The sequence below is a fragment of the Neopsephotus bourkii genome, unplaced genomic scaffold (assembly GCF_033783945.1).
Source record: "Neopsephotus bourkii isolate Nb327-2 ecotype Australia unplaced genomic scaffold, CSIRO-AGI_Nbou_v1 NB_230, whole genome shotgun sequence".
Taxonomy (NCBI): Eukaryota; Metazoa; Chordata; class Aves; order Psittaciformes; family Psittacidae; genus Neopsephotus; species Neopsephotus bourkii.
Genome location: NW_026900740.1, coordinates 609,666 through 627,042, shown reverse-complemented (window position 1 = coordinate 627,042; position 17,377 = coordinate 609,666). Strand labels below are relative to the sequence as shown.

At 49.5% G+C, this 17,377-nt stretch overlaps 1 protein-coding gene across 11 annotated transcripts in view; it reads right to left on the bottom strand.

The window, feature by feature from the left end:
* KDM2B (lysine demethylase 2B) overlaps nucleotides 1–17,377 on the bottom strand; it is a 117,011-nt gene that overhangs the window by 1,563 nt on the left and 98,071 nt on the right. For 9 of the 11 annotated variants that reach the window (XM_061344557.1, XM_061344555.1, XM_061344559.1 and 6 more), the window contains 9 exons: nucleotides 15,624–15,848; nucleotides 11,928–12,071; nucleotides 7,267–7,353; nucleotides 6,481–6,750; nucleotides 5,509–5,547; nucleotides 3,219–3,892; nucleotides 1,570–1,733; nucleotides 987–1,148; nucleotides 128–346 (listed from right to left, as the gene is read on the bottom strand). In XM_061344557.1, coding sequence (XP_061200541.1) covers nucleotides 128–346; nucleotides 987–1,148; nucleotides 1,570–1,733; nucleotides 3,219–3,892; nucleotides 5,509–5,547; nucleotides 6,481–6,750; nucleotides 7,267–7,353; nucleotides 11,928–12,071; nucleotides 15,624–15,848 — 1,984 coding nt within the window. The remainder of the gene's footprint in view (nucleotides 1–127; nucleotides 347–986; nucleotides 1,149–1,569; nucleotides 1,734–3,218; nucleotides 3,893–5,508; nucleotides 5,548–6,480; nucleotides 6,751–7,266; nucleotides 7,354–11,927; nucleotides 12,072–15,623; nucleotides 15,849–17,377) is intronic. The other 2 variants (XM_061344556.1, XM_061344558.1) reach the window with 2 other exon arrangements.

Genomic DNA, 17,377 nt, shown 5'->3' with positions numbered 1-17,377 from the left:
CTCCAGTGGAAGGGGTCCCTGCCCGTGGCAGGGGGTTGGGAATGGATGATCTCAAGGTCCTTTCCAACCCAAACCCTTCTCCGATTCCATGATTCCCATCCTCCTCCCCTGCGCTCCCCTCTCTTACCTGATAAATTGATTTCCGTTAAGGAATCCCGCGTGGTGGTCCCGACCGCGGTCAGCAGGTTGATGGACTGATCCGTCACGTGGTTACAGTAACTGAGGTTGAGTTTGGAGAGCAGAGGCATGTGCCTGATGATGAGCCGCAGCGAAGCGTCTGTGATATCCAGGCCAGCCAGGCGCAGCTCCACGATGTTCCGTAGCTTACTCCGGTTGTCGATCTGACCTGGGAAGCGGAAGCGGATGGGTCACTCCCGTGAGTCTCCCCCCCCCATGAGCTGCCAACATCTGCAGGTCTGTATGAAATGCACTGTGACACACCACCACTGCTGCCCTGAGTTTCGGAGGGGACATCAGCAGGAACACTTTGTCTATGTTTGGAACAGGCACGTGGGCAAAGCCAGCTCCTGGTTTCAGAACAAAAAGGGATGAATGTAACAGCAGGGGCCCAGCGGCACTGCACGTCGGGAATAAGCAGTAGGCTGTGCAGTGCTTGCCAGAAAGCAGATCTGATTTGCTCAAAATTTCACCTGAGCTGACATCCAGGCAAATGTGGCATGCCCCACAGACCTGCTCCTTCCCTGAGCTGGGAGGAGCTGTTTCCATACTCTAAAGTACACCCATTGCAGCCTGAAGAGAAGAAAGTCACACAGAAAACCAGCACAGTGGCTCAGACTGTTCAGCAGGCAGAGAACATCACTCGTTACCCAGTGGCTTCCAGCAAGGAGGTGTTGCAAGTCACTCCTATGAACACCTTGAAGCCCAGAACCCCCCCGGCAGTAGCCATGGGGGTTTCTGCCCGTTTCCCCTAAGGGGGCTTAGCAGCAGTGAGTGGGACAGGTCCCCCGGCTCCTCCCGCCTGTTACCTGGCCGGTTGTCTGTGGGTGGTGACAAGAGGTCTCTCATTTGTGCGTCCTTCAGTCCTTCTGCCCACTGCACGTCCAGAGTTCGGAGTAAAGGACAACTGGAACTACAAAGTGCTGACACTGCTATCCACGAGCACCCTGATAACAGCAGGTCTCGAAGACCTGTGGATACAGAAGATGTTGGAGCACAGGGAGACATCCACCACAGTGATCTCTGCTCCCATGGGCAGGAGTGGGATGAACAATCCCAGCGCTCCAGGGGCACCCGTAAGCCTCCTCCCTGCCTAGCTCTCCATCCCTCCCACACCTAGAACTCCATGACTGTGGGTGACAGCAGGACCACCCCCTCAGCACAGGCACCTTCCACAGCAACATTCATTACCCCTTGTTAAAGACCTGCCTCAGATTAGTTCACCCAACAAGTCCCAACCACCAGTTTGGGCCCATTTTAACCCACCAAGGCTTCATTCCTACAGATCTCCTCCCCTAGGATACCTGGATCCCTGCAGACATTCCTCAGGGAACTGCACTTCAGATACAAACTGGTTTGCTAAACTGGGTGGTCCAAATAAGCATCACTTACCTGGCAGTCTGTTGATGAGCCAGCTCAGCTGCTTTTTAGATATATTTGTCCAGCTAAGATCAAGGGTTACAGGCTGTCTCCTAATAATGCCGCTGAGCATAAGTGGAGTGATGGATTTACAATGGTTTAAATCTATTTTGGTCCATAATCTTTTGTCACAGCACCTACCCAAAAAGAACAGACAAAAGCCAACAGCACTTAATCTGGCGCTTGTTCTGATTTCTGCAACACTTTAAAAGGTGCCATTAAACAGCAGGGAAAACGACAGCATTTAACTCAAAATAGCAAAACTCAGGGTGAGTGACGCTAAAAGCAGCCCGACAGCGGCACGCAGCATTACCAGGGTTTGAAGTTTCCCCATCAGGCAACAAAGCAGGGAGTTATTTCCACAGAGCTACAAGTGTCAACAACTTCAGAGCCCATTTGAAGTCACCACAGCGCTTAATAAACCCCGTTCCCTACCCTAAAGACAAGCCACAAGTCCATGCCTACACTGAATACAACTGGGTTTTAATGTTATTGCCCCGATTTCCCTGTGCTTTCCCTTCCTTAAGCCCACTGAACCCTCTCCTGTGCTGTGTGTTTGTGTTCTTCCTGGCTATACGGCTTATGTGTTTTCACACTCTCTTTATGGTGCTCTATGGGCAAGAAGCAAGAAACGCTAGCGAGTGCGTGAGGTTCTAATGGCAAGAAGTGAGAAAATGCAGGAAACCCTGCACTGAAGTGGAAAAGGCATTTCCCAGCTTTCTGTGACACCGGGAAGCCCACGGAGGAGACGCTCACACACATCATCCCGCACCCAATTATCAACCTCGCAACCTCCCTGTCTTTTAACCCACTTTGTTACTACACGGTGCTGGAGAGGAGTCTCTGTTACAACCTGCCCATCTGTGTGCACACAACAGTTGGATGGGAGGTGACAGCCAACAAGAGGCTTCTCTGCAAGTTCGGTGGAAGACATAAATGTGTCCACTGAGGCCTCCTGCTGCTGCACAGTCACAACTGTGTCAGTGTTCACACGCTGCTAGCCCTGAGCACCGAAAGGACACACTGTGAGTAAATACAACTGGGAAAGACTTCCTCCATCAGCTCTGCTGATAGGGAGCACAGCGAACAGGATTGCTCTGCATGTACCCTCTATGGGTAACAGCCAGCATGGACCTTCTGAGGAGAACACCGAGACCCCTTCACTGTATCTCCATAGATATTTAATAGCTGAACTAAGCAAACTGCATTAGCAATCAGCAAGTCCTGGGGGCAGAACGACACCGAGACTGGGCATGACCTAGACGGGCCGTTCCAGCAGGCAGGAACATTGTGGTGGCTGACTGCAGAGCAGGCTGTGCTGGAGCGCTACAGCCCCGGCGCGCTGACGCCGGGGCTGACACACACACACACACACACACACACACACACACACACAGCTCCCATACCATGAGAGCTGGAACTGCTGTTTCTGAGCAGGCACTAGAAGACACGATGCTGCTTCTGCTCCAGACACTGCTGGTCACCCCTTCCCCTTGCGCTCAACAGAGCTTCAGTGACCTGCACACCTCTTCTAGGAGATGTTTGTGCCTCCATCACCCACGTCCCATTCCAGTCCAGCCCACCACACACCAGACCTATCTCACTTTCCCGCTTCTCCTTACCATCTGTTCCAGGTCTTGCAAACTCTCATACAGATGCACAAGTCCCTATGACTGAGGTAGCTAAAGACAGCCATCCAGACTTCCCTCTGCATCACGTGGGCTGCCCCGTCATCCAGGGGGAGCGAGTCCGGAGGGGGGCTGATGGGAGGTGGCCGGATAACGTGCCGCTCCATCTGGATGCATTTGGGAGGCGAGAGCGAAGGCGGTGGCCGGGTGATGCCCCTGGGGGTGCTCCGCAGGCTGGGGATGAGCTGGTGCCTCAGCTCCCGGGGCGTCCCATTCAACCCTTTGCTGAACCTATGGAGTCTCTCGCTGTTGTTCAAGGCGCGCTTCGGCTCCTCGTTCTCGCTCTCGGGTTCAGATTTGATGGGTTGGTGGTTCTCATTGGCAAGGCTGTTCTCGGTTTTTTGGATCTCCTGGTTAAGCTCCTTGCTGAGCTCCTTGCTCAGTTCCTTATTGGGAAGCCGCCTTTTCCTCCTCATCTTGAACTTCTTCTTGTCCCTGGGCTCGGCACCCTCTGTGCTGGGCCCTGCAGTGGGCGAGCTGGACCGTGACTGGTCACTGTCCTTGGACCTGGGAGGTGCTTCTGGCAGCTCATCCTCTGGCTCCTGCTTGAGGCGCCGCAGGGGTTTGATCATGGCAGTTCGGTCATCCGGAGCCTTCCACGATCGCCGCTGCAAAGGAAGAGACAAGGGCTGATGGCTGAGCCAGGGCAAGGAACTGGGCAACACTTCACATGCTGATGATGCTCCACGCAGGCAGCCCTGCCCGGCGGTCAGGCCGCCTGCCAGCACTGGGCCCCCCCCATCCGAGCACCAGGTACATTCACCGGGCAAAGGTATCAAGTTCAAGTGCCACCCTGGATGAGGAGCCCAGCTACTGGCTCTGAGGACTCCCAAAGGGTGACAAATGCATTTATTCACCATGCATAATCCTGCAGATTTAAGGGCCTTACTCATGACACAGCGGACAATCCATGTATAGAAGATAAGCAGCACACTACAGACAGCCTCTTCCCCAGCAGGCCAGAAGAAACCAGGCCTGGGACACATTTACTGGGCACCACTTTACACACTGGCTGACATGCATTCAGTCATGCCTGATGGCCAAGTTCTGAAACCTGCATCGCAGTCACTGACTCGGACCGTGGCCGTGCTGTTGTGGCCCTCACAGCCTCATTTAACCACACTTTACCTGCTCCTTTACCTCCTACTAAACCCTGTTTGTCTTCTCGAGCTTCCCCACCTCCGGTGCATGCAGACTGGGGAGTGTGACTGACAGGTCTGACACGCTGCTGGCCTGACACTGACACCATCTCCAGTACAACACAGGCTGACTGACAGGGGTTAGCTGGCACCTTCCTCCCTGCCCCGGTCACTGCTCCTAACAGCAAACTGCACTTCACTGCTCACATTAATCACATCTCTCTTTGATGCACACCAGACAGAAGTGTGAGAGATGTACAAACCGAGACCAGGGAAGACTTCAAGTCTAATCTGATCACTACAAGCAAGCAAGAAGCCACCATTAAAATGAAATAGCTCTAATAAGAAGAGATCTGGACTGGCAGGAAAAGGTGAAGTGCTGTGAACACACTTGTTATATCAAGAAGGTCTGTGCTTTTGCAGTAAACTAGTTGGATCAAGTCAGTGGATGCGCTCCTGTGCTGCAGACGGCGGTGCACAGCAGAGAAAGCTGATCACCCTGTCTTTAAATTAACATCTTATCAAGGGAGAGGCCACAGGAAGTTAATGACAGGTTAGAATTAAAGAATGACAACATCAGACTATTTGCAGCATCCTTCACACGAGGTGCTGGCGGGTGCGCAGCTCAAAGGTACCACACTTGTGTTTTCATGGCAGATAGAGGCAAATCAATACCTGCATGCCAGGCTGTGCCTGGGGGGGGGCTCAGTGGAGGGCTCCAGGGACGTGCTGTGGCACAGACTGGGGAGCGGCTGCATGGCAGGGACAAGGTTCAACCACACAGGAAGAATAAAACATCAATCTAGAAACCCTATGGGGTCCTTGGGTCATCAAAACACAGCTTCTGCTGGGGTCTAATCTGGGACACCAGAAAATGTAAAGCCAGACACTGCAGCTAAACTATCCTGGAGTGTAAAGGTTTCCATGAGAGAGAGATTCTGCCATTGCAAGATGTAAATGGGATAATAAAAATGCCTGCAGTGACACAAGGACATGACTGATAGAGAAACTGGCTCACCATTCAGCTCACATCAGGAGAAGGGATTAAAAGGGATTGAGAAGACATCTATTAAAAGGCAAAGTACCTTCTTCCTGAAGAGTTTGTCTTCTTTTCCAAGTTTTAGCTGTTGGAAGAAAGAAAAGTAAAAACCCCAAACCACGACATTGGTTGTGCTGTCTGATGAAGGTTTGGTGCCGTCCTCACATGCTGTGAGGAGCAATTCAAGCCCTCCATGGACAATGTGGGCAGTCCAAAGGGATGGGAAAAGGAAAGCATGGCCAGAAAGCAGCTATGCGTGAACAGGAGTCATGAATTTTGCTCTCTCCCTCCACCAAAGCGGCCCCAATCCCTACATTTACTGTACTGCAGCATTCCCACTATCAAGCCTTGCGGGGCGGGCTGAATCCCTTCCTCATGTACTACAGGTGCAATACAAAATCAGCCACTGATTCTGAGTTTAAAGCCATCAGCCATTTACTCACGAGACAATACTCGTCTCTACCTCTGCAAACCAGCATTTCTGTATGCCCCAATATGATATTTTGCAATCCACATGACAATTCACAGTGCCCCTGCCTGGTCCAAGAGCTCGGCCTGTCAAACTCAGGGACAAGCTGCCTACATGGCTGCTGTGAGCAGCTCCTCCTCTCTGCAGGCTACAGAAGGTGTCATTGCTAAAGGTCCTCTGATGGGTCCTCCCTGAACCAGCCACAAACAAGCTGCCAGGCGCCACCGAGTGGACAGAGATGGAAGAGCTCCCATTTCAAACTGCTTTCCCCCCTTGTTCCTCCTCCAAAGCACCTCATGTAAAGACTTCTCAGTTAAAGTGGGTTTTCCAGTACTGTGCATAAACCAACAGCCACAGCCCAGCGCTCTCAGCCTCTGAACGTGACCCCAAGTGGCACCGCTCAACCCCTGCCCTGTCACACTGGCAGCTCTCAGAAAGGAAGGCGAAACACCAGGGAACAACGTGGGGTTGAGATGAGCTCTCAGCCAGGCGGCAGGAGCCCCCAGCCCCAGGCACCTGGGGAAGCACAAAGGGAGGGTTCTGGCATACCCGCTTTCTCATCGGGGATTCCTGGGGCTTCTCAAACTTCCTCTTCCTCCAGAGATGCACCTCGTCCGACTTCCTCCTCAGGATCGAGTCAACCGGAGCCTTCTTGGAATGTTCCTCCGACTTCCTCCGAGGAGTCTCCTCGCACTCCCCTTTCCTCTTCGCTGCGTCTGTCACCTCCTTGTTGTCTCTGTTCATTTTCTGTTCCTTCAGCAACGAGCCCGGGAGATTGGATGCGTATTTGAATCCTGGTCCCCGCTTTTGCTTGTACGCCAAAGAGACACAAAACACAAACAAACTTTATACCTTATGCCTTCATCTGGGCTGCCTCCGGCTCCGGTGGGTTGAGCACTTTGTAACACACAAAAGGATGAGTAGGGAGTTAAGAGTAAAGTAGTTTCAACCTTCACAAGGTTATTTTTGTACCTAGGCGCTTGCAAGTGTCTGCCTCGGTAAAGAAAGAATGTTTCACTAATTCCAACAGACACTTCAGGTTTTGCATAATTGCTCCTAGAGTTTGGGGGTTTTCAAAGTATCTGAATGTTGGAAATTAGCATGTGGTAATGCACAGAGCTAACCCAAATACTCCCCGGGTTCTGAGTGAAGTGTTGCTACGTGGAGCAAGAATACAAAGATTATTAGAGAAGAGAAAGCCATCAGCTTATTTCCTTCAACTGAATTAAGCTCAACATGAGAAGCTGGTATGGGGCACAGTTGGATCTAGAAGCCAGAGGGGATGCCCGAGATGTTGTATCTCATGCCAGCACCACTTATTCCCATTTAACTCACTTTTCCAGTTTTCCCTGCATGGTTGCACTTTGGACACTCCCAGCAGTTCGGCAGCTCATCGTTCACCACACCATCCGATTCCTTCACCTGGGGAAAGAGAGGCACAGCTCGAGCCACAGCTGCGCTGCAGAACTCTACAGGTACATCCTTCAGAAGCCTTTTGTACAGCTCCGTTTTCCCCTCACCAACCACTGCCCTCCCAGTGCCTGCAGAGAGGAAACCCGGCTCACCCAGCACGTGTTGTGCCATCCTGCTGGCGCTGAGCTAGCCCTGGGTTCTGCACAATTACCCTTCTTACCATGCCAGGAGAGGAGGAAAGCACACTGGGTTCAGGTTTGGGCTTTTTATGATGGTCAGTGACAACCCCCATTAACACAGGGCCCATTCTGCCCCTGCAAAGCAACAGAACATACCCCAACAGCCCAAACCAAACCCCCCAAGACCAGGGCTGCACCCACGCCATCCACATGCCCTCCCACACCAGGGAGTTGCAGTCCCATTCCCCACCCTGGTGTGAGGCACACTCTGATCTCTGACAGGAAGGGATTCTTCCCATGCCCACATTCTCACATACATTAATACCACTCGGCATTTTTAGAAGCAAAGCACCCTGCACTGTAATCAAGTGTTCCTTAAAATACTTCTCTTTCTGGACCAGAACTCGCAGTCCCATGCCTGCAGCCCTCAAGCCCATGTGCCAATAAAGATGATGGTTGCCAAGTCAGATAGAGAATAGGCACTTTTATTCAGAAGACTGGACACATGAAGGCATTTTGAAGGTTTCTCACACCCACAGCAACCCAGCTATGGAAGGAAGAGAAATGCTTACTGCTTCACTATGAAAGACTGGCATCTGAAAGAGAAGACACACGCTCTGTGTTTTCACACTACAATGAAAGCACAGTCCTGCCCTGCACAGTCCAAAAGCTGCTGGTTTCTCCATTTCCATACAGGAGCCCACATTATCTTCCAAACAGGAGATAGGTGTTTCTGAAAAGATGTTTCTGTGAATGAAGCCGAGGATGAAAAGCAGAGCTAACTAAGCTAAAAACACCTTCCACACAACTCATACGCTCACCGACAGCACATTCATCTTTAAGGGTTTAGTTATACATGCAGAAAAAAAGCCTTGGCAGGGGGCAGAAAACCCCATGCTGCTGCGAAGACAAATATCTGGGCACTGGCATCAGCAGCACAGGAGCAGGAGATTGCTGCTGGAACAGGCAGGGGCAGGGATCTGCAGAGCTTTCGTGCTGCTGAAGCATTTCCTCCTCTCCTCCCAGCGCAGTGAAGAGGCACTGGCTGTGCAGGAACCAGCCCTTGGGTTTAGGGAACTGCTTCCTCCAGTCCCTGAGCCAGACAGCAGCCAGGCTGGTTTCACTCTAGCGAGAGCAAGGCTATGTCAGCCTCTCTCAGCAAGTCTTCTGGAGTTAATAAATGAGTAAATGAAGTGGGCAGGATTTAAATACTGGCTTTATCACAACTGTGCGCCTTTGAACCTTCTTTCCCATGGTAGGTGTAAGATACTCCAGGAGTTGTTGTATACATCTCTGCCTCAGGGGAACAATTCCTGGCCCAAGCCCAAGCTGGGAACAAGTTATTTCCCGCACTGAATATAGAACAAATGCTACTGAAGGGAAAGCATTACAGCTCTGTCCCCTCTGCGAAGTTTAAGGAACTGAACAGATGTGAGGGGCTGTAAGCAAACTAATTAGACCCACACAAACCTGCACTGAATCTGTCCCAAGCCTTTCAGGCTGGGTGGGAGCCAGGTTTGAGTGTTTGCTACAAACAGCAGGTGGGTGTCTGAGCCACAGCGTGAGGCAGCTTCAGAACCGTACCTGCAGCACGAGATCAGCCATTCAGGAAGTCTAAACGTGAGACTACGCTACTGGGAACTCTTCTTGTTAGGGAATATGGAGCCTCCAGGATGCTGATCCGACATCCCGAAGGGAGAGCCATGAATTCTGGCAGTGCCAAGGCTGAAACAACACAGGCAGTGGGACACAGCTGAGCTGAAGGCACGGGCAGATGTGCTGGAGAAGGTTTTCGTATCTGCTGTTCTGACAAGACAGCTGAATATCCACCTTTTCCATCATTATCACTATAGCCACCTAAGACGAAAAAGAACAGGCTCCTACTGCGGAAAACAAACCCCTTGTCCTTAAAGAAGCAGCATCAGATATTGCAGGCACTCACAGGAGTCAACCAGCTTCCCCAGCAATTCGAGATGGAGCAAGAAAAAATCATCAATATTGGTTCCACTCAAATGCTCTGTAACAGCAGAAGGCAATATTCCTGCAAAAACCTAACTGGCTCCCTCTGGAAGCAACGCTGTGCTTGCAAAAAGCCTCACCGAGATCATTCTCCTAAGGAACTCTTCAGCAAAATGAGCATTTGTGTGGGTATTTCCAAGGAAAGAAGCACATCAGAAACCTCCCTCGATACATCTCAGCGCGTGGAACATCCTGGTTGTCCATAGCACAGTTCTGATGCAAGCACCTAACGTGCTCTTGTACCCAGGGCTCCCCCCGCAAGAGGCACCCACACTGCGAGTGTCTCAGAGCACCTGAGCTACCCTTGATCTCCTCAAAGAGGTCATCCTCAGACACTGGTTTTTCACGGAGAAAACCCACCACAAACATATATAGCCAAATCAGGAAGAGGAAAAAGACAGACTTCAAACCAGAAACAACCTGCCCTGGAGTTCAGATTACCCCCTGCATGTGCCAAACTCTTCTGCAAGCTTTGGAGATGTCTTGGAGGGAATTAATTCCACATGGGAATAAGCCAGGAAAGGACACTCCTCCCTTCACTGACCCAGTTTACTGCAGTCCCCCCCAAAACTACATTTGCCACACATTTAATTGGAGCTGACCAACAGTTCACATGTACCACAGCAGCAGCAGCTGTCCTGGGGCTGTGTCTGCATTCAAACGCACTTCCCACAAGCACTATTTATGGGCTCCATCCTCTGGGCTTAAGCTCATGTCAAGGGCTCGAGGACACGTAGACATGGCAACAGATCTTTCTCTCACAGAAAATCATGGAACATGGGAATAAAGAGCAAGGAGGGATCCAAGGAAGAGGCTCCATCTTGCTTTTGCTGTTCCCCTCTGCACAGACTCACCTCACCTTCCAAGGTGATTCTGAAATCCTACCAGTGCCGTTTTGTCTCAGTAAATCAACAGCCCCGGTTACCCCAGCATCTCATCCCAACAGCAGCATTGAGAAATTAAAATGTAAGACACACAAGGCAGGCTTTAAGTCTCCCATTGCTCAATTTTCAGAGACACCCAAAGCAACATTGTTCCTGGTTACCTGAACAGCACTGGGAACACCACATGTGCATAAAAGAACAAAGCAGCACTTGCTTGATTTCACAGATCTGACCCACATCCTGTACCACTAGCCCCAAAGGTGGTGTGGGGAGCGGAAACTGTACTTGAACTGACACAACACAACAATTGTGCCCTCTGCTCTCAGCCGTGAAGCGTCAGTGATGTTGTAAAGCCAGAGATGGAGGAGAGCAGGGCACTTCCAGCAAGAACTGGCATAGCAAAACAGCAGCTACAAGCCAAAACTGAGGTACCTCTGAAAAGGAGCAGCTCCTTCCCTTGCTTCATCGGCCCCCGAAGCCTCGTTTTAAGCACAGCCAAGCAAGCAAAGCTCCCTTTCAGAGCCCATCTGTGGCAGGAGCTGTGAGCACCAATCTCATGAATCAGGGAGACAGCCACAGTTCTGGTTTGCCAGCTACCTGCTTTCTGCTCTAATGACACAGAGCTCAGTGCAATCCTACACAGAGCGCCAGAAAAATAAAAGGCCAGGAGAGCATCACCCCAGGCCTGCATAAGGAACATACCTCTCCTCCCAGAGATCCCAGAAGAGCCAAAAGCTGCTTTCTGGGGCACGGTGTGTCAGAATACATTTGCTTTGGCAAATCACTTTAACCATAAACAAATCAGCAACAGGAAATGGCTGATCAACTGAAACAAACCAGCTCTGGAGAAAGGAAGCTTCTAAACGCTGATACACAAAGATAGGCCCAAAATGACACTTTTGCTACCAGTAAAGAATATAGCTGCTCACAGGACTCAAGTCAGCCAAGGGTGAGCACTCCTGCAGCTTGAAACTCGCTCAGTTTGCTCGCCAGAGCTGCAGTCTTCTACTGCAATATTTGCTTGCAACATCTTTAAAGCCAGCTGCTGCTGCAAGGCGCATCTGTGCCTGGACAAACACCACCCGCAAACTGCTCCTCTGTACTCTGAGGGACACAGGAAGGAGCTACCGAAACAGGGACTGTGACTAACTCATCCAAAAGCACAGGCGTATTTCTCTGTCCTCTTGAGCTTCCCGTCCCAACTGAAACTCCTCACTTCCTTAAACAAGAGGCAAAAAGAAAGAAGAACAGAACACAAGACCTTCGCAGGCACACACACTTCGGCAGCTGTCCAAGGCAAGTTTCTGCTTACAGGGGATGCTGTTACATGGAAGCCGGTCAGGGCTGTGTATGCCATTGCTCTTCTCACACCAACTCTTTGCTCCCTTGTGTTTCCAAAGACAAGAATGGGAAAGCTTTCCCATTTCTGTGCACTGCTTTTACATTAAGGTGATAACCAGTCCGGTTTTGTTTCCAACATGTATCACATCCTTGTACTCACCTTAAGGCATCCTGGGTGTATGATTTCATTACAAATGGAGCATTCCATTAGCATGAGATTAAACTTGCTCTCCTCCTCTTCCACCGTGTCCTCTTTCCCAGCTTCTCCACACACCAGACACACAGCAGTATGAGGCAACACCGGCTGTGTACACACATCAGAAAGAAATCTCAATCAGAAGACATATGGGAACAGAACAACTCCATGTGCATTTACAGTATCCTCATTTCAAAGAGATAAACAGGGATTAATTGTGCAAAATGCTGAAGGCTCCAGCCCAGCAGAGCAACGAAGGCAAGAAAAACTGGTAACAGCCAGGGCTGGGTACCCACACCAAGCATCACAGAACACATTTCATGCAATGGAAGTGCCCTTCCCATACCAACACAGGTTCACGGGGCACCCAGGGATGCATAGAAATGCTTTCTCTTTTGGGTCCCTTCAATGTGTGAGCTGACACAGACATTGGCATGCAAGTCACTTCACCAGTGTACAATGGGAGGGAAAAGAAGCAACCTAGAACATCACTGTTCACATCCATTAAGCTTCACAATCTGACCAGCAATTTGGCAGCTCCTCTATTTTAGAAGCAGGGCAGACAGATGTTACGGGACCCAGTCCAGGTCTCCCAGCAAGCCCACAACAGAACCAAGAACAGACCCCTTCCTGGCTGACAGTGGACTATCCAGGGCCCTGCTCCAGACCTGAGCACTGCAGGAAAGCACTGCACAGACACTTAGAGAATTCTCCTGCAAGTGTCAAGTGAGAAGCACACTGGGATTTTCCTGTCTTCTGCTGAGGCAGAAAGGGACCAGCAGCACCTCACCTATCTGTCACCCATGTCAAAGCCAGTCTAATTAAAAAGCCACCTTCGTGCTAACAAGGAACTAACTACTGGTTTGTGGCAATAAGGTATAAGCCTTATTACAAGAAAGAAAAGGAAGATCCTAATAAGAAGCTGGCTGTACTGTGAAATGCAATCGATTAGGTTGCAAGCCCTTAACTCCTAAGCAGCCAGAGGCAGAGATGTGGCTTTCCACAGCAAGGATCTCTAGTAGATGGAGTGAATAAAATCCCGAAGTAGGTACTTGCACACCAAACCAAATTTATGCAGCAACAGGGCATCCTCCAGCAAGTTTCAGACAGGGAAACCCCAGCTATAGTAAGCTGTTGCAGAGCAGAGTGTGCTGCCCCACACATTAACATCTCGTACATTAGCTATGGCAACACTTCCCTGCTTTCTCATGCCAGTACTTATCCACACTCCATTTTAAAGGCATTTGGCAAATACTATTTAATTCCCACCCTTCCTCCAAGCACAACATAGGAATCTCCAGGATCCCATTTCACCAGCAGGTAAACCAGAGAAGAGCCAAGTTGTACAGAACAGTAAGAGCTCTGTCCACTCATTTTGTCCAATCTCTCACACATTTATATCCACACACAAGGACCAGCACAATCTTTATTGTCCAGGGAATGCCCTCTGTGCCCCAGCCAGCTCTGTCCCACTGCCGGGCTGGAACAGCAGTTGCTGTCACAACTCACACCTCCAGCACAGAGCCCCATACTCCCTTCACACCTATTCAATGCAGCACAAAGTGTCCCAGGCACTCCTGTTTCCCTTCTTGATATAAGCAGTGATGGAGAGGAGTTTCCTGTTCTCCAAACAGCAGTACAGGCTCTCTGAAGGCTTCTGAGTTTAATGAAAGTCTGTGTCTAGTTAATATTGCCGATGAGTTTAATGAAAGTCTGTGTCTAGTTAATATTGTCAATATTATTAACCAGAGGAAGCACGCTCCCAGAACTGTTGGGATCATTACTTCCACAGAGCTTTGGTGGGTTTGGGCTTTTTTTTTTTGCCTGGAAGCTGTTGGATAGGTACCACAATAAACTACTACTAAAACTGTTAGAGAACATAAGAGTAAAGACAATAGGATTGCTTACAGAAAGGTAAACCACCCTTATAAAGTTAAAACAGTTCAACTTGTTGATCTTCTATGCTTTTGCTGCTGTCAAGACTGGAATACTCCCCCTGCTATTTACACCAAAGGGAACATATGAAGAGCAGAGATGTCTTCTTCAGGGCATGCAAGGACAGGGCAAGTAACCAGAGTACCCTGGCTCCCAAGGCCTGTGCTCTAACCACAGCTTCTGGAAATAAAACTGCAGACACCAAGAAGAAAAACCGTTCTTTATTAGAAGAAAGGGGATGAGAGGACGACTACACTCAGCCAGGAGAGAACCCAGTTCATCTCCAAAAGGCTCAGCCTGTGTTATCAGGAGTGAAACACAGCTCAGAATGAAAGTTTCCTTCATCACTCAGGACAAGAAAGAACACTGCAGCCCTAATTTAATCCTTCCACTAAAAAGGCAGCACATTTTCACTATTTCTTGCCCCTGGAGAATAATAAATTCTTCATCCATGCTGTTCAATTCATGCCACACTCCGGGAAATCAAGTGTTCAAAGAAAAGACACTTGAGCTGCAAAAGCACTCTGCGGAAAGGTAGATATTCTATGTACTTTACTGAAAGATCCAGCAGAGCCGAATCCAATCCTCTCTGTCAAGAACAGTGCGTGGCTTAGAACAGGCCATGGAGTGAGCTACGAGGAGCAACGACTGGAAACCTTAACTGTTTTATCAGGCTTTTTTATCGGTGTCAAAGTCATTTAATGCCTCCACTTCAGATTCCTCATCAGAATTAAGGAAGAAAAAAGCAACCTCTAAGTGAAAGGAACTGTAGCAAGACTTGAGAGAGAAATAAACAACATTCCCTTCCTTAAAAAAAACCCAAAACTCAACAGAAAACCAAGCCCTTGACAACAGCATAAACAAGACCTTTCAAAGAATTCAGATAAAAGCTGAAGCTAATTTTTACCCTTGAATGGGGACACTGTGGACATGAGACCTGAGGAGAAGATCTGCAACAGGCAGTATGAAAGCAACAGATTCAAAAGCCACTTGGACAACTTAATGGAAGATGAATCTGTCAATATTTGTTAAATACAAAGCTATCACTTATGACTCAAGAAGCTGCTAAGCAATGTACCACAGGGGCCCAGGAAACCGTCTTTGACTGCCAACTTGCTCCGTTCTGATGCTCATCCCCTTGACAGCCATTTCCAGTCCCCAAGGAAGACAAGATCCTGGCTTGACGGCTCTTTGGCTCATCTGGATCAGAGCCTCTGCTATATACCCTTGTTTGCTATATGACAGCAAACACACTGAAATTCAGATGTTAAGTAACCTGGGGCTGGAGTCATGAGTGCCAGCATCTTGGAGGATGCCAGCCAAAGATTTCCCCATATCTTAATTTGGTTAAGGAGTTCAGATGGTTGCAAGACAGCTTTTCTCAGGAAATTCACAGATCCAAACCAAACACACCTCTTCTCCCTTTGAATTGGAACTTCCTTCTCTTCCCTAAATCCCAGAATTTCAGTGTGATTTGAGTGCCAACTTCCAGCATAATCTCCACTTCTACACTACTGAGAATGAAAGCTATGCTATTAAGTTTCAGTAGCATTCTGGTTTAAGACCTGGGGGGGAATGAAAAGCAATGGGAAGACGAGAGGCCAGGGATGACACCAGTCTGTCTGATGCCCTCCAAGCAGAGTTCTCAGCTCCACACGTTGTCACCAGGAGACACAGATAGAGGACAGAAATCTCCCAGCGACTTGTAGCAGCAGGCACACTTACTGCGATACACTGCCTCATAATGCAGGACTGTTTCATCCTGCCAGGTCCCCCAAACTTCTTCATGTCCTTGCAGAAGTGACACTCGCCGCACTCTGTCCGCAGGCAGGCCTCGCACTTGCGGCATCGCGTCCTCCTCCGGCGCGCTCCGGCCGTCGTCCGGTTAGCCGCGAGCTTCACCGCAGAAGCAGTGCCCAGCTTCCCTTTGGGCCGTCCCACTGCCCTGTTCTGAAAGAGGCACACACACAAGGTTAGGCACACTCCCCACTCACCACCCAAATACACAACTTCTTGGACAGGAGATGCATACGTCTTTGATGTGAACTTGACAGAGGTACAGAATTATACACGGATGGGTAACGCTCAGCAGATGCCTACAACCACTGTTACAACTAAAAGAGTTCCCTCACCTTTTCAAGGAAAGATGCATCGTAAAAAGACAAAGAAAGCGAGGCATAAATGAGAGGTCCCAAACCTATAGCAAGCCCACTAAAACAGGAGGGCAAGCAGAATCAGTTTATGCACAGCTCACTGCAGGACCAAAACCCAAGTGATGGGCTTGTAGTAGGGCAAGAGGTGATCTGCATCACAGAATCACAGAATGGTTTGGGTTGGAAAGGACCTTAAGATCATCCAGTTCCAACCCCTGCCACAGGCCAGGACCCCTTCCACTGGAGCAGCTTGCTCCAAGCCCCTGTGTCCAACCTGGCATTGAACACTGCCAGGGATGGGGCAGCCACAGCTTCTCTGGGCACCCTGTGCCAGCGCCTCAGCACCCTCAGTGGAGTTTCTTCCTCATATACAACCTAAATCTCCCCTGTTTGAGTTTGAACGCATCCTGAACCCCCTGTCCTATCACTACAGTCCCTCATGAAGAGCCCCTCTCCAGCATCCTTGTAGCTGCCCTTCAGATACTGGAAGCTGCTCTGAGCTCTCAATACAGCTTCTCTTCCCCAGGCTGAACAGCCCAAATTTCCTCACCCTGTCTTTGTATGGGAGGTGCTGAGCTCCAGGCTCTTAGCCGTGTGCTCCGGTTAAGGCAGAAGTTCTACTTTTCTCCATTGGAAATGGAAAAACCCAAGGAGGCAGCAGAAGTAATTTTGAGGTTAGGTACAGTAAAGAAACATTCAGTAGCAATGGCTCAAGCCACAGCAATCTCTCTATAAAACCAGCAGAGTATGAAGTACTGCCAAGTGATAAAGTAGGAAATAAAACACAAATAGTACAAAGCCCTTCTAAAGTAGTTCCCCTCATATCCAATACAGGCAAGTTCTCAAAAATAGAACACTAACCGATGCTGTGCAAAGGCTAAAAAGGGCATCCCAGGAGTGGATTTCAATGACCTTTAAGACAGAAGCTAAAGGACCATGAAAAGATTTTAAATGATGAGGTTAACTGCAACATATTCACTCTGGGTCTCTAAATTTCATGTTCTCACCAGAAACTCCCTGTTACACACAAGAACTTCCAGCTCAAGCCAAACATCACTAAATACCATGTAATTGTATGGGGCTAATTACAAAAGAATTGGCTTGGCTCGTTCTTACCACTGACAGCTTCTCCATAAAGATGATAATAACAGGACTGCAAAGCTCATCTGGTTTAGCATTTATCCAATTTTCCCACCTTCTGTGCACCTCAGCATATGACCAACAAACCAGCAGGTTTCACTTTCTGCTGCTGCTGACTTCTGGGCAGCCACCGAGGCAGGGGAGGTTGGTGAGAGAAAGCCAGGCTGAGTTTCCACCACAGCTTTC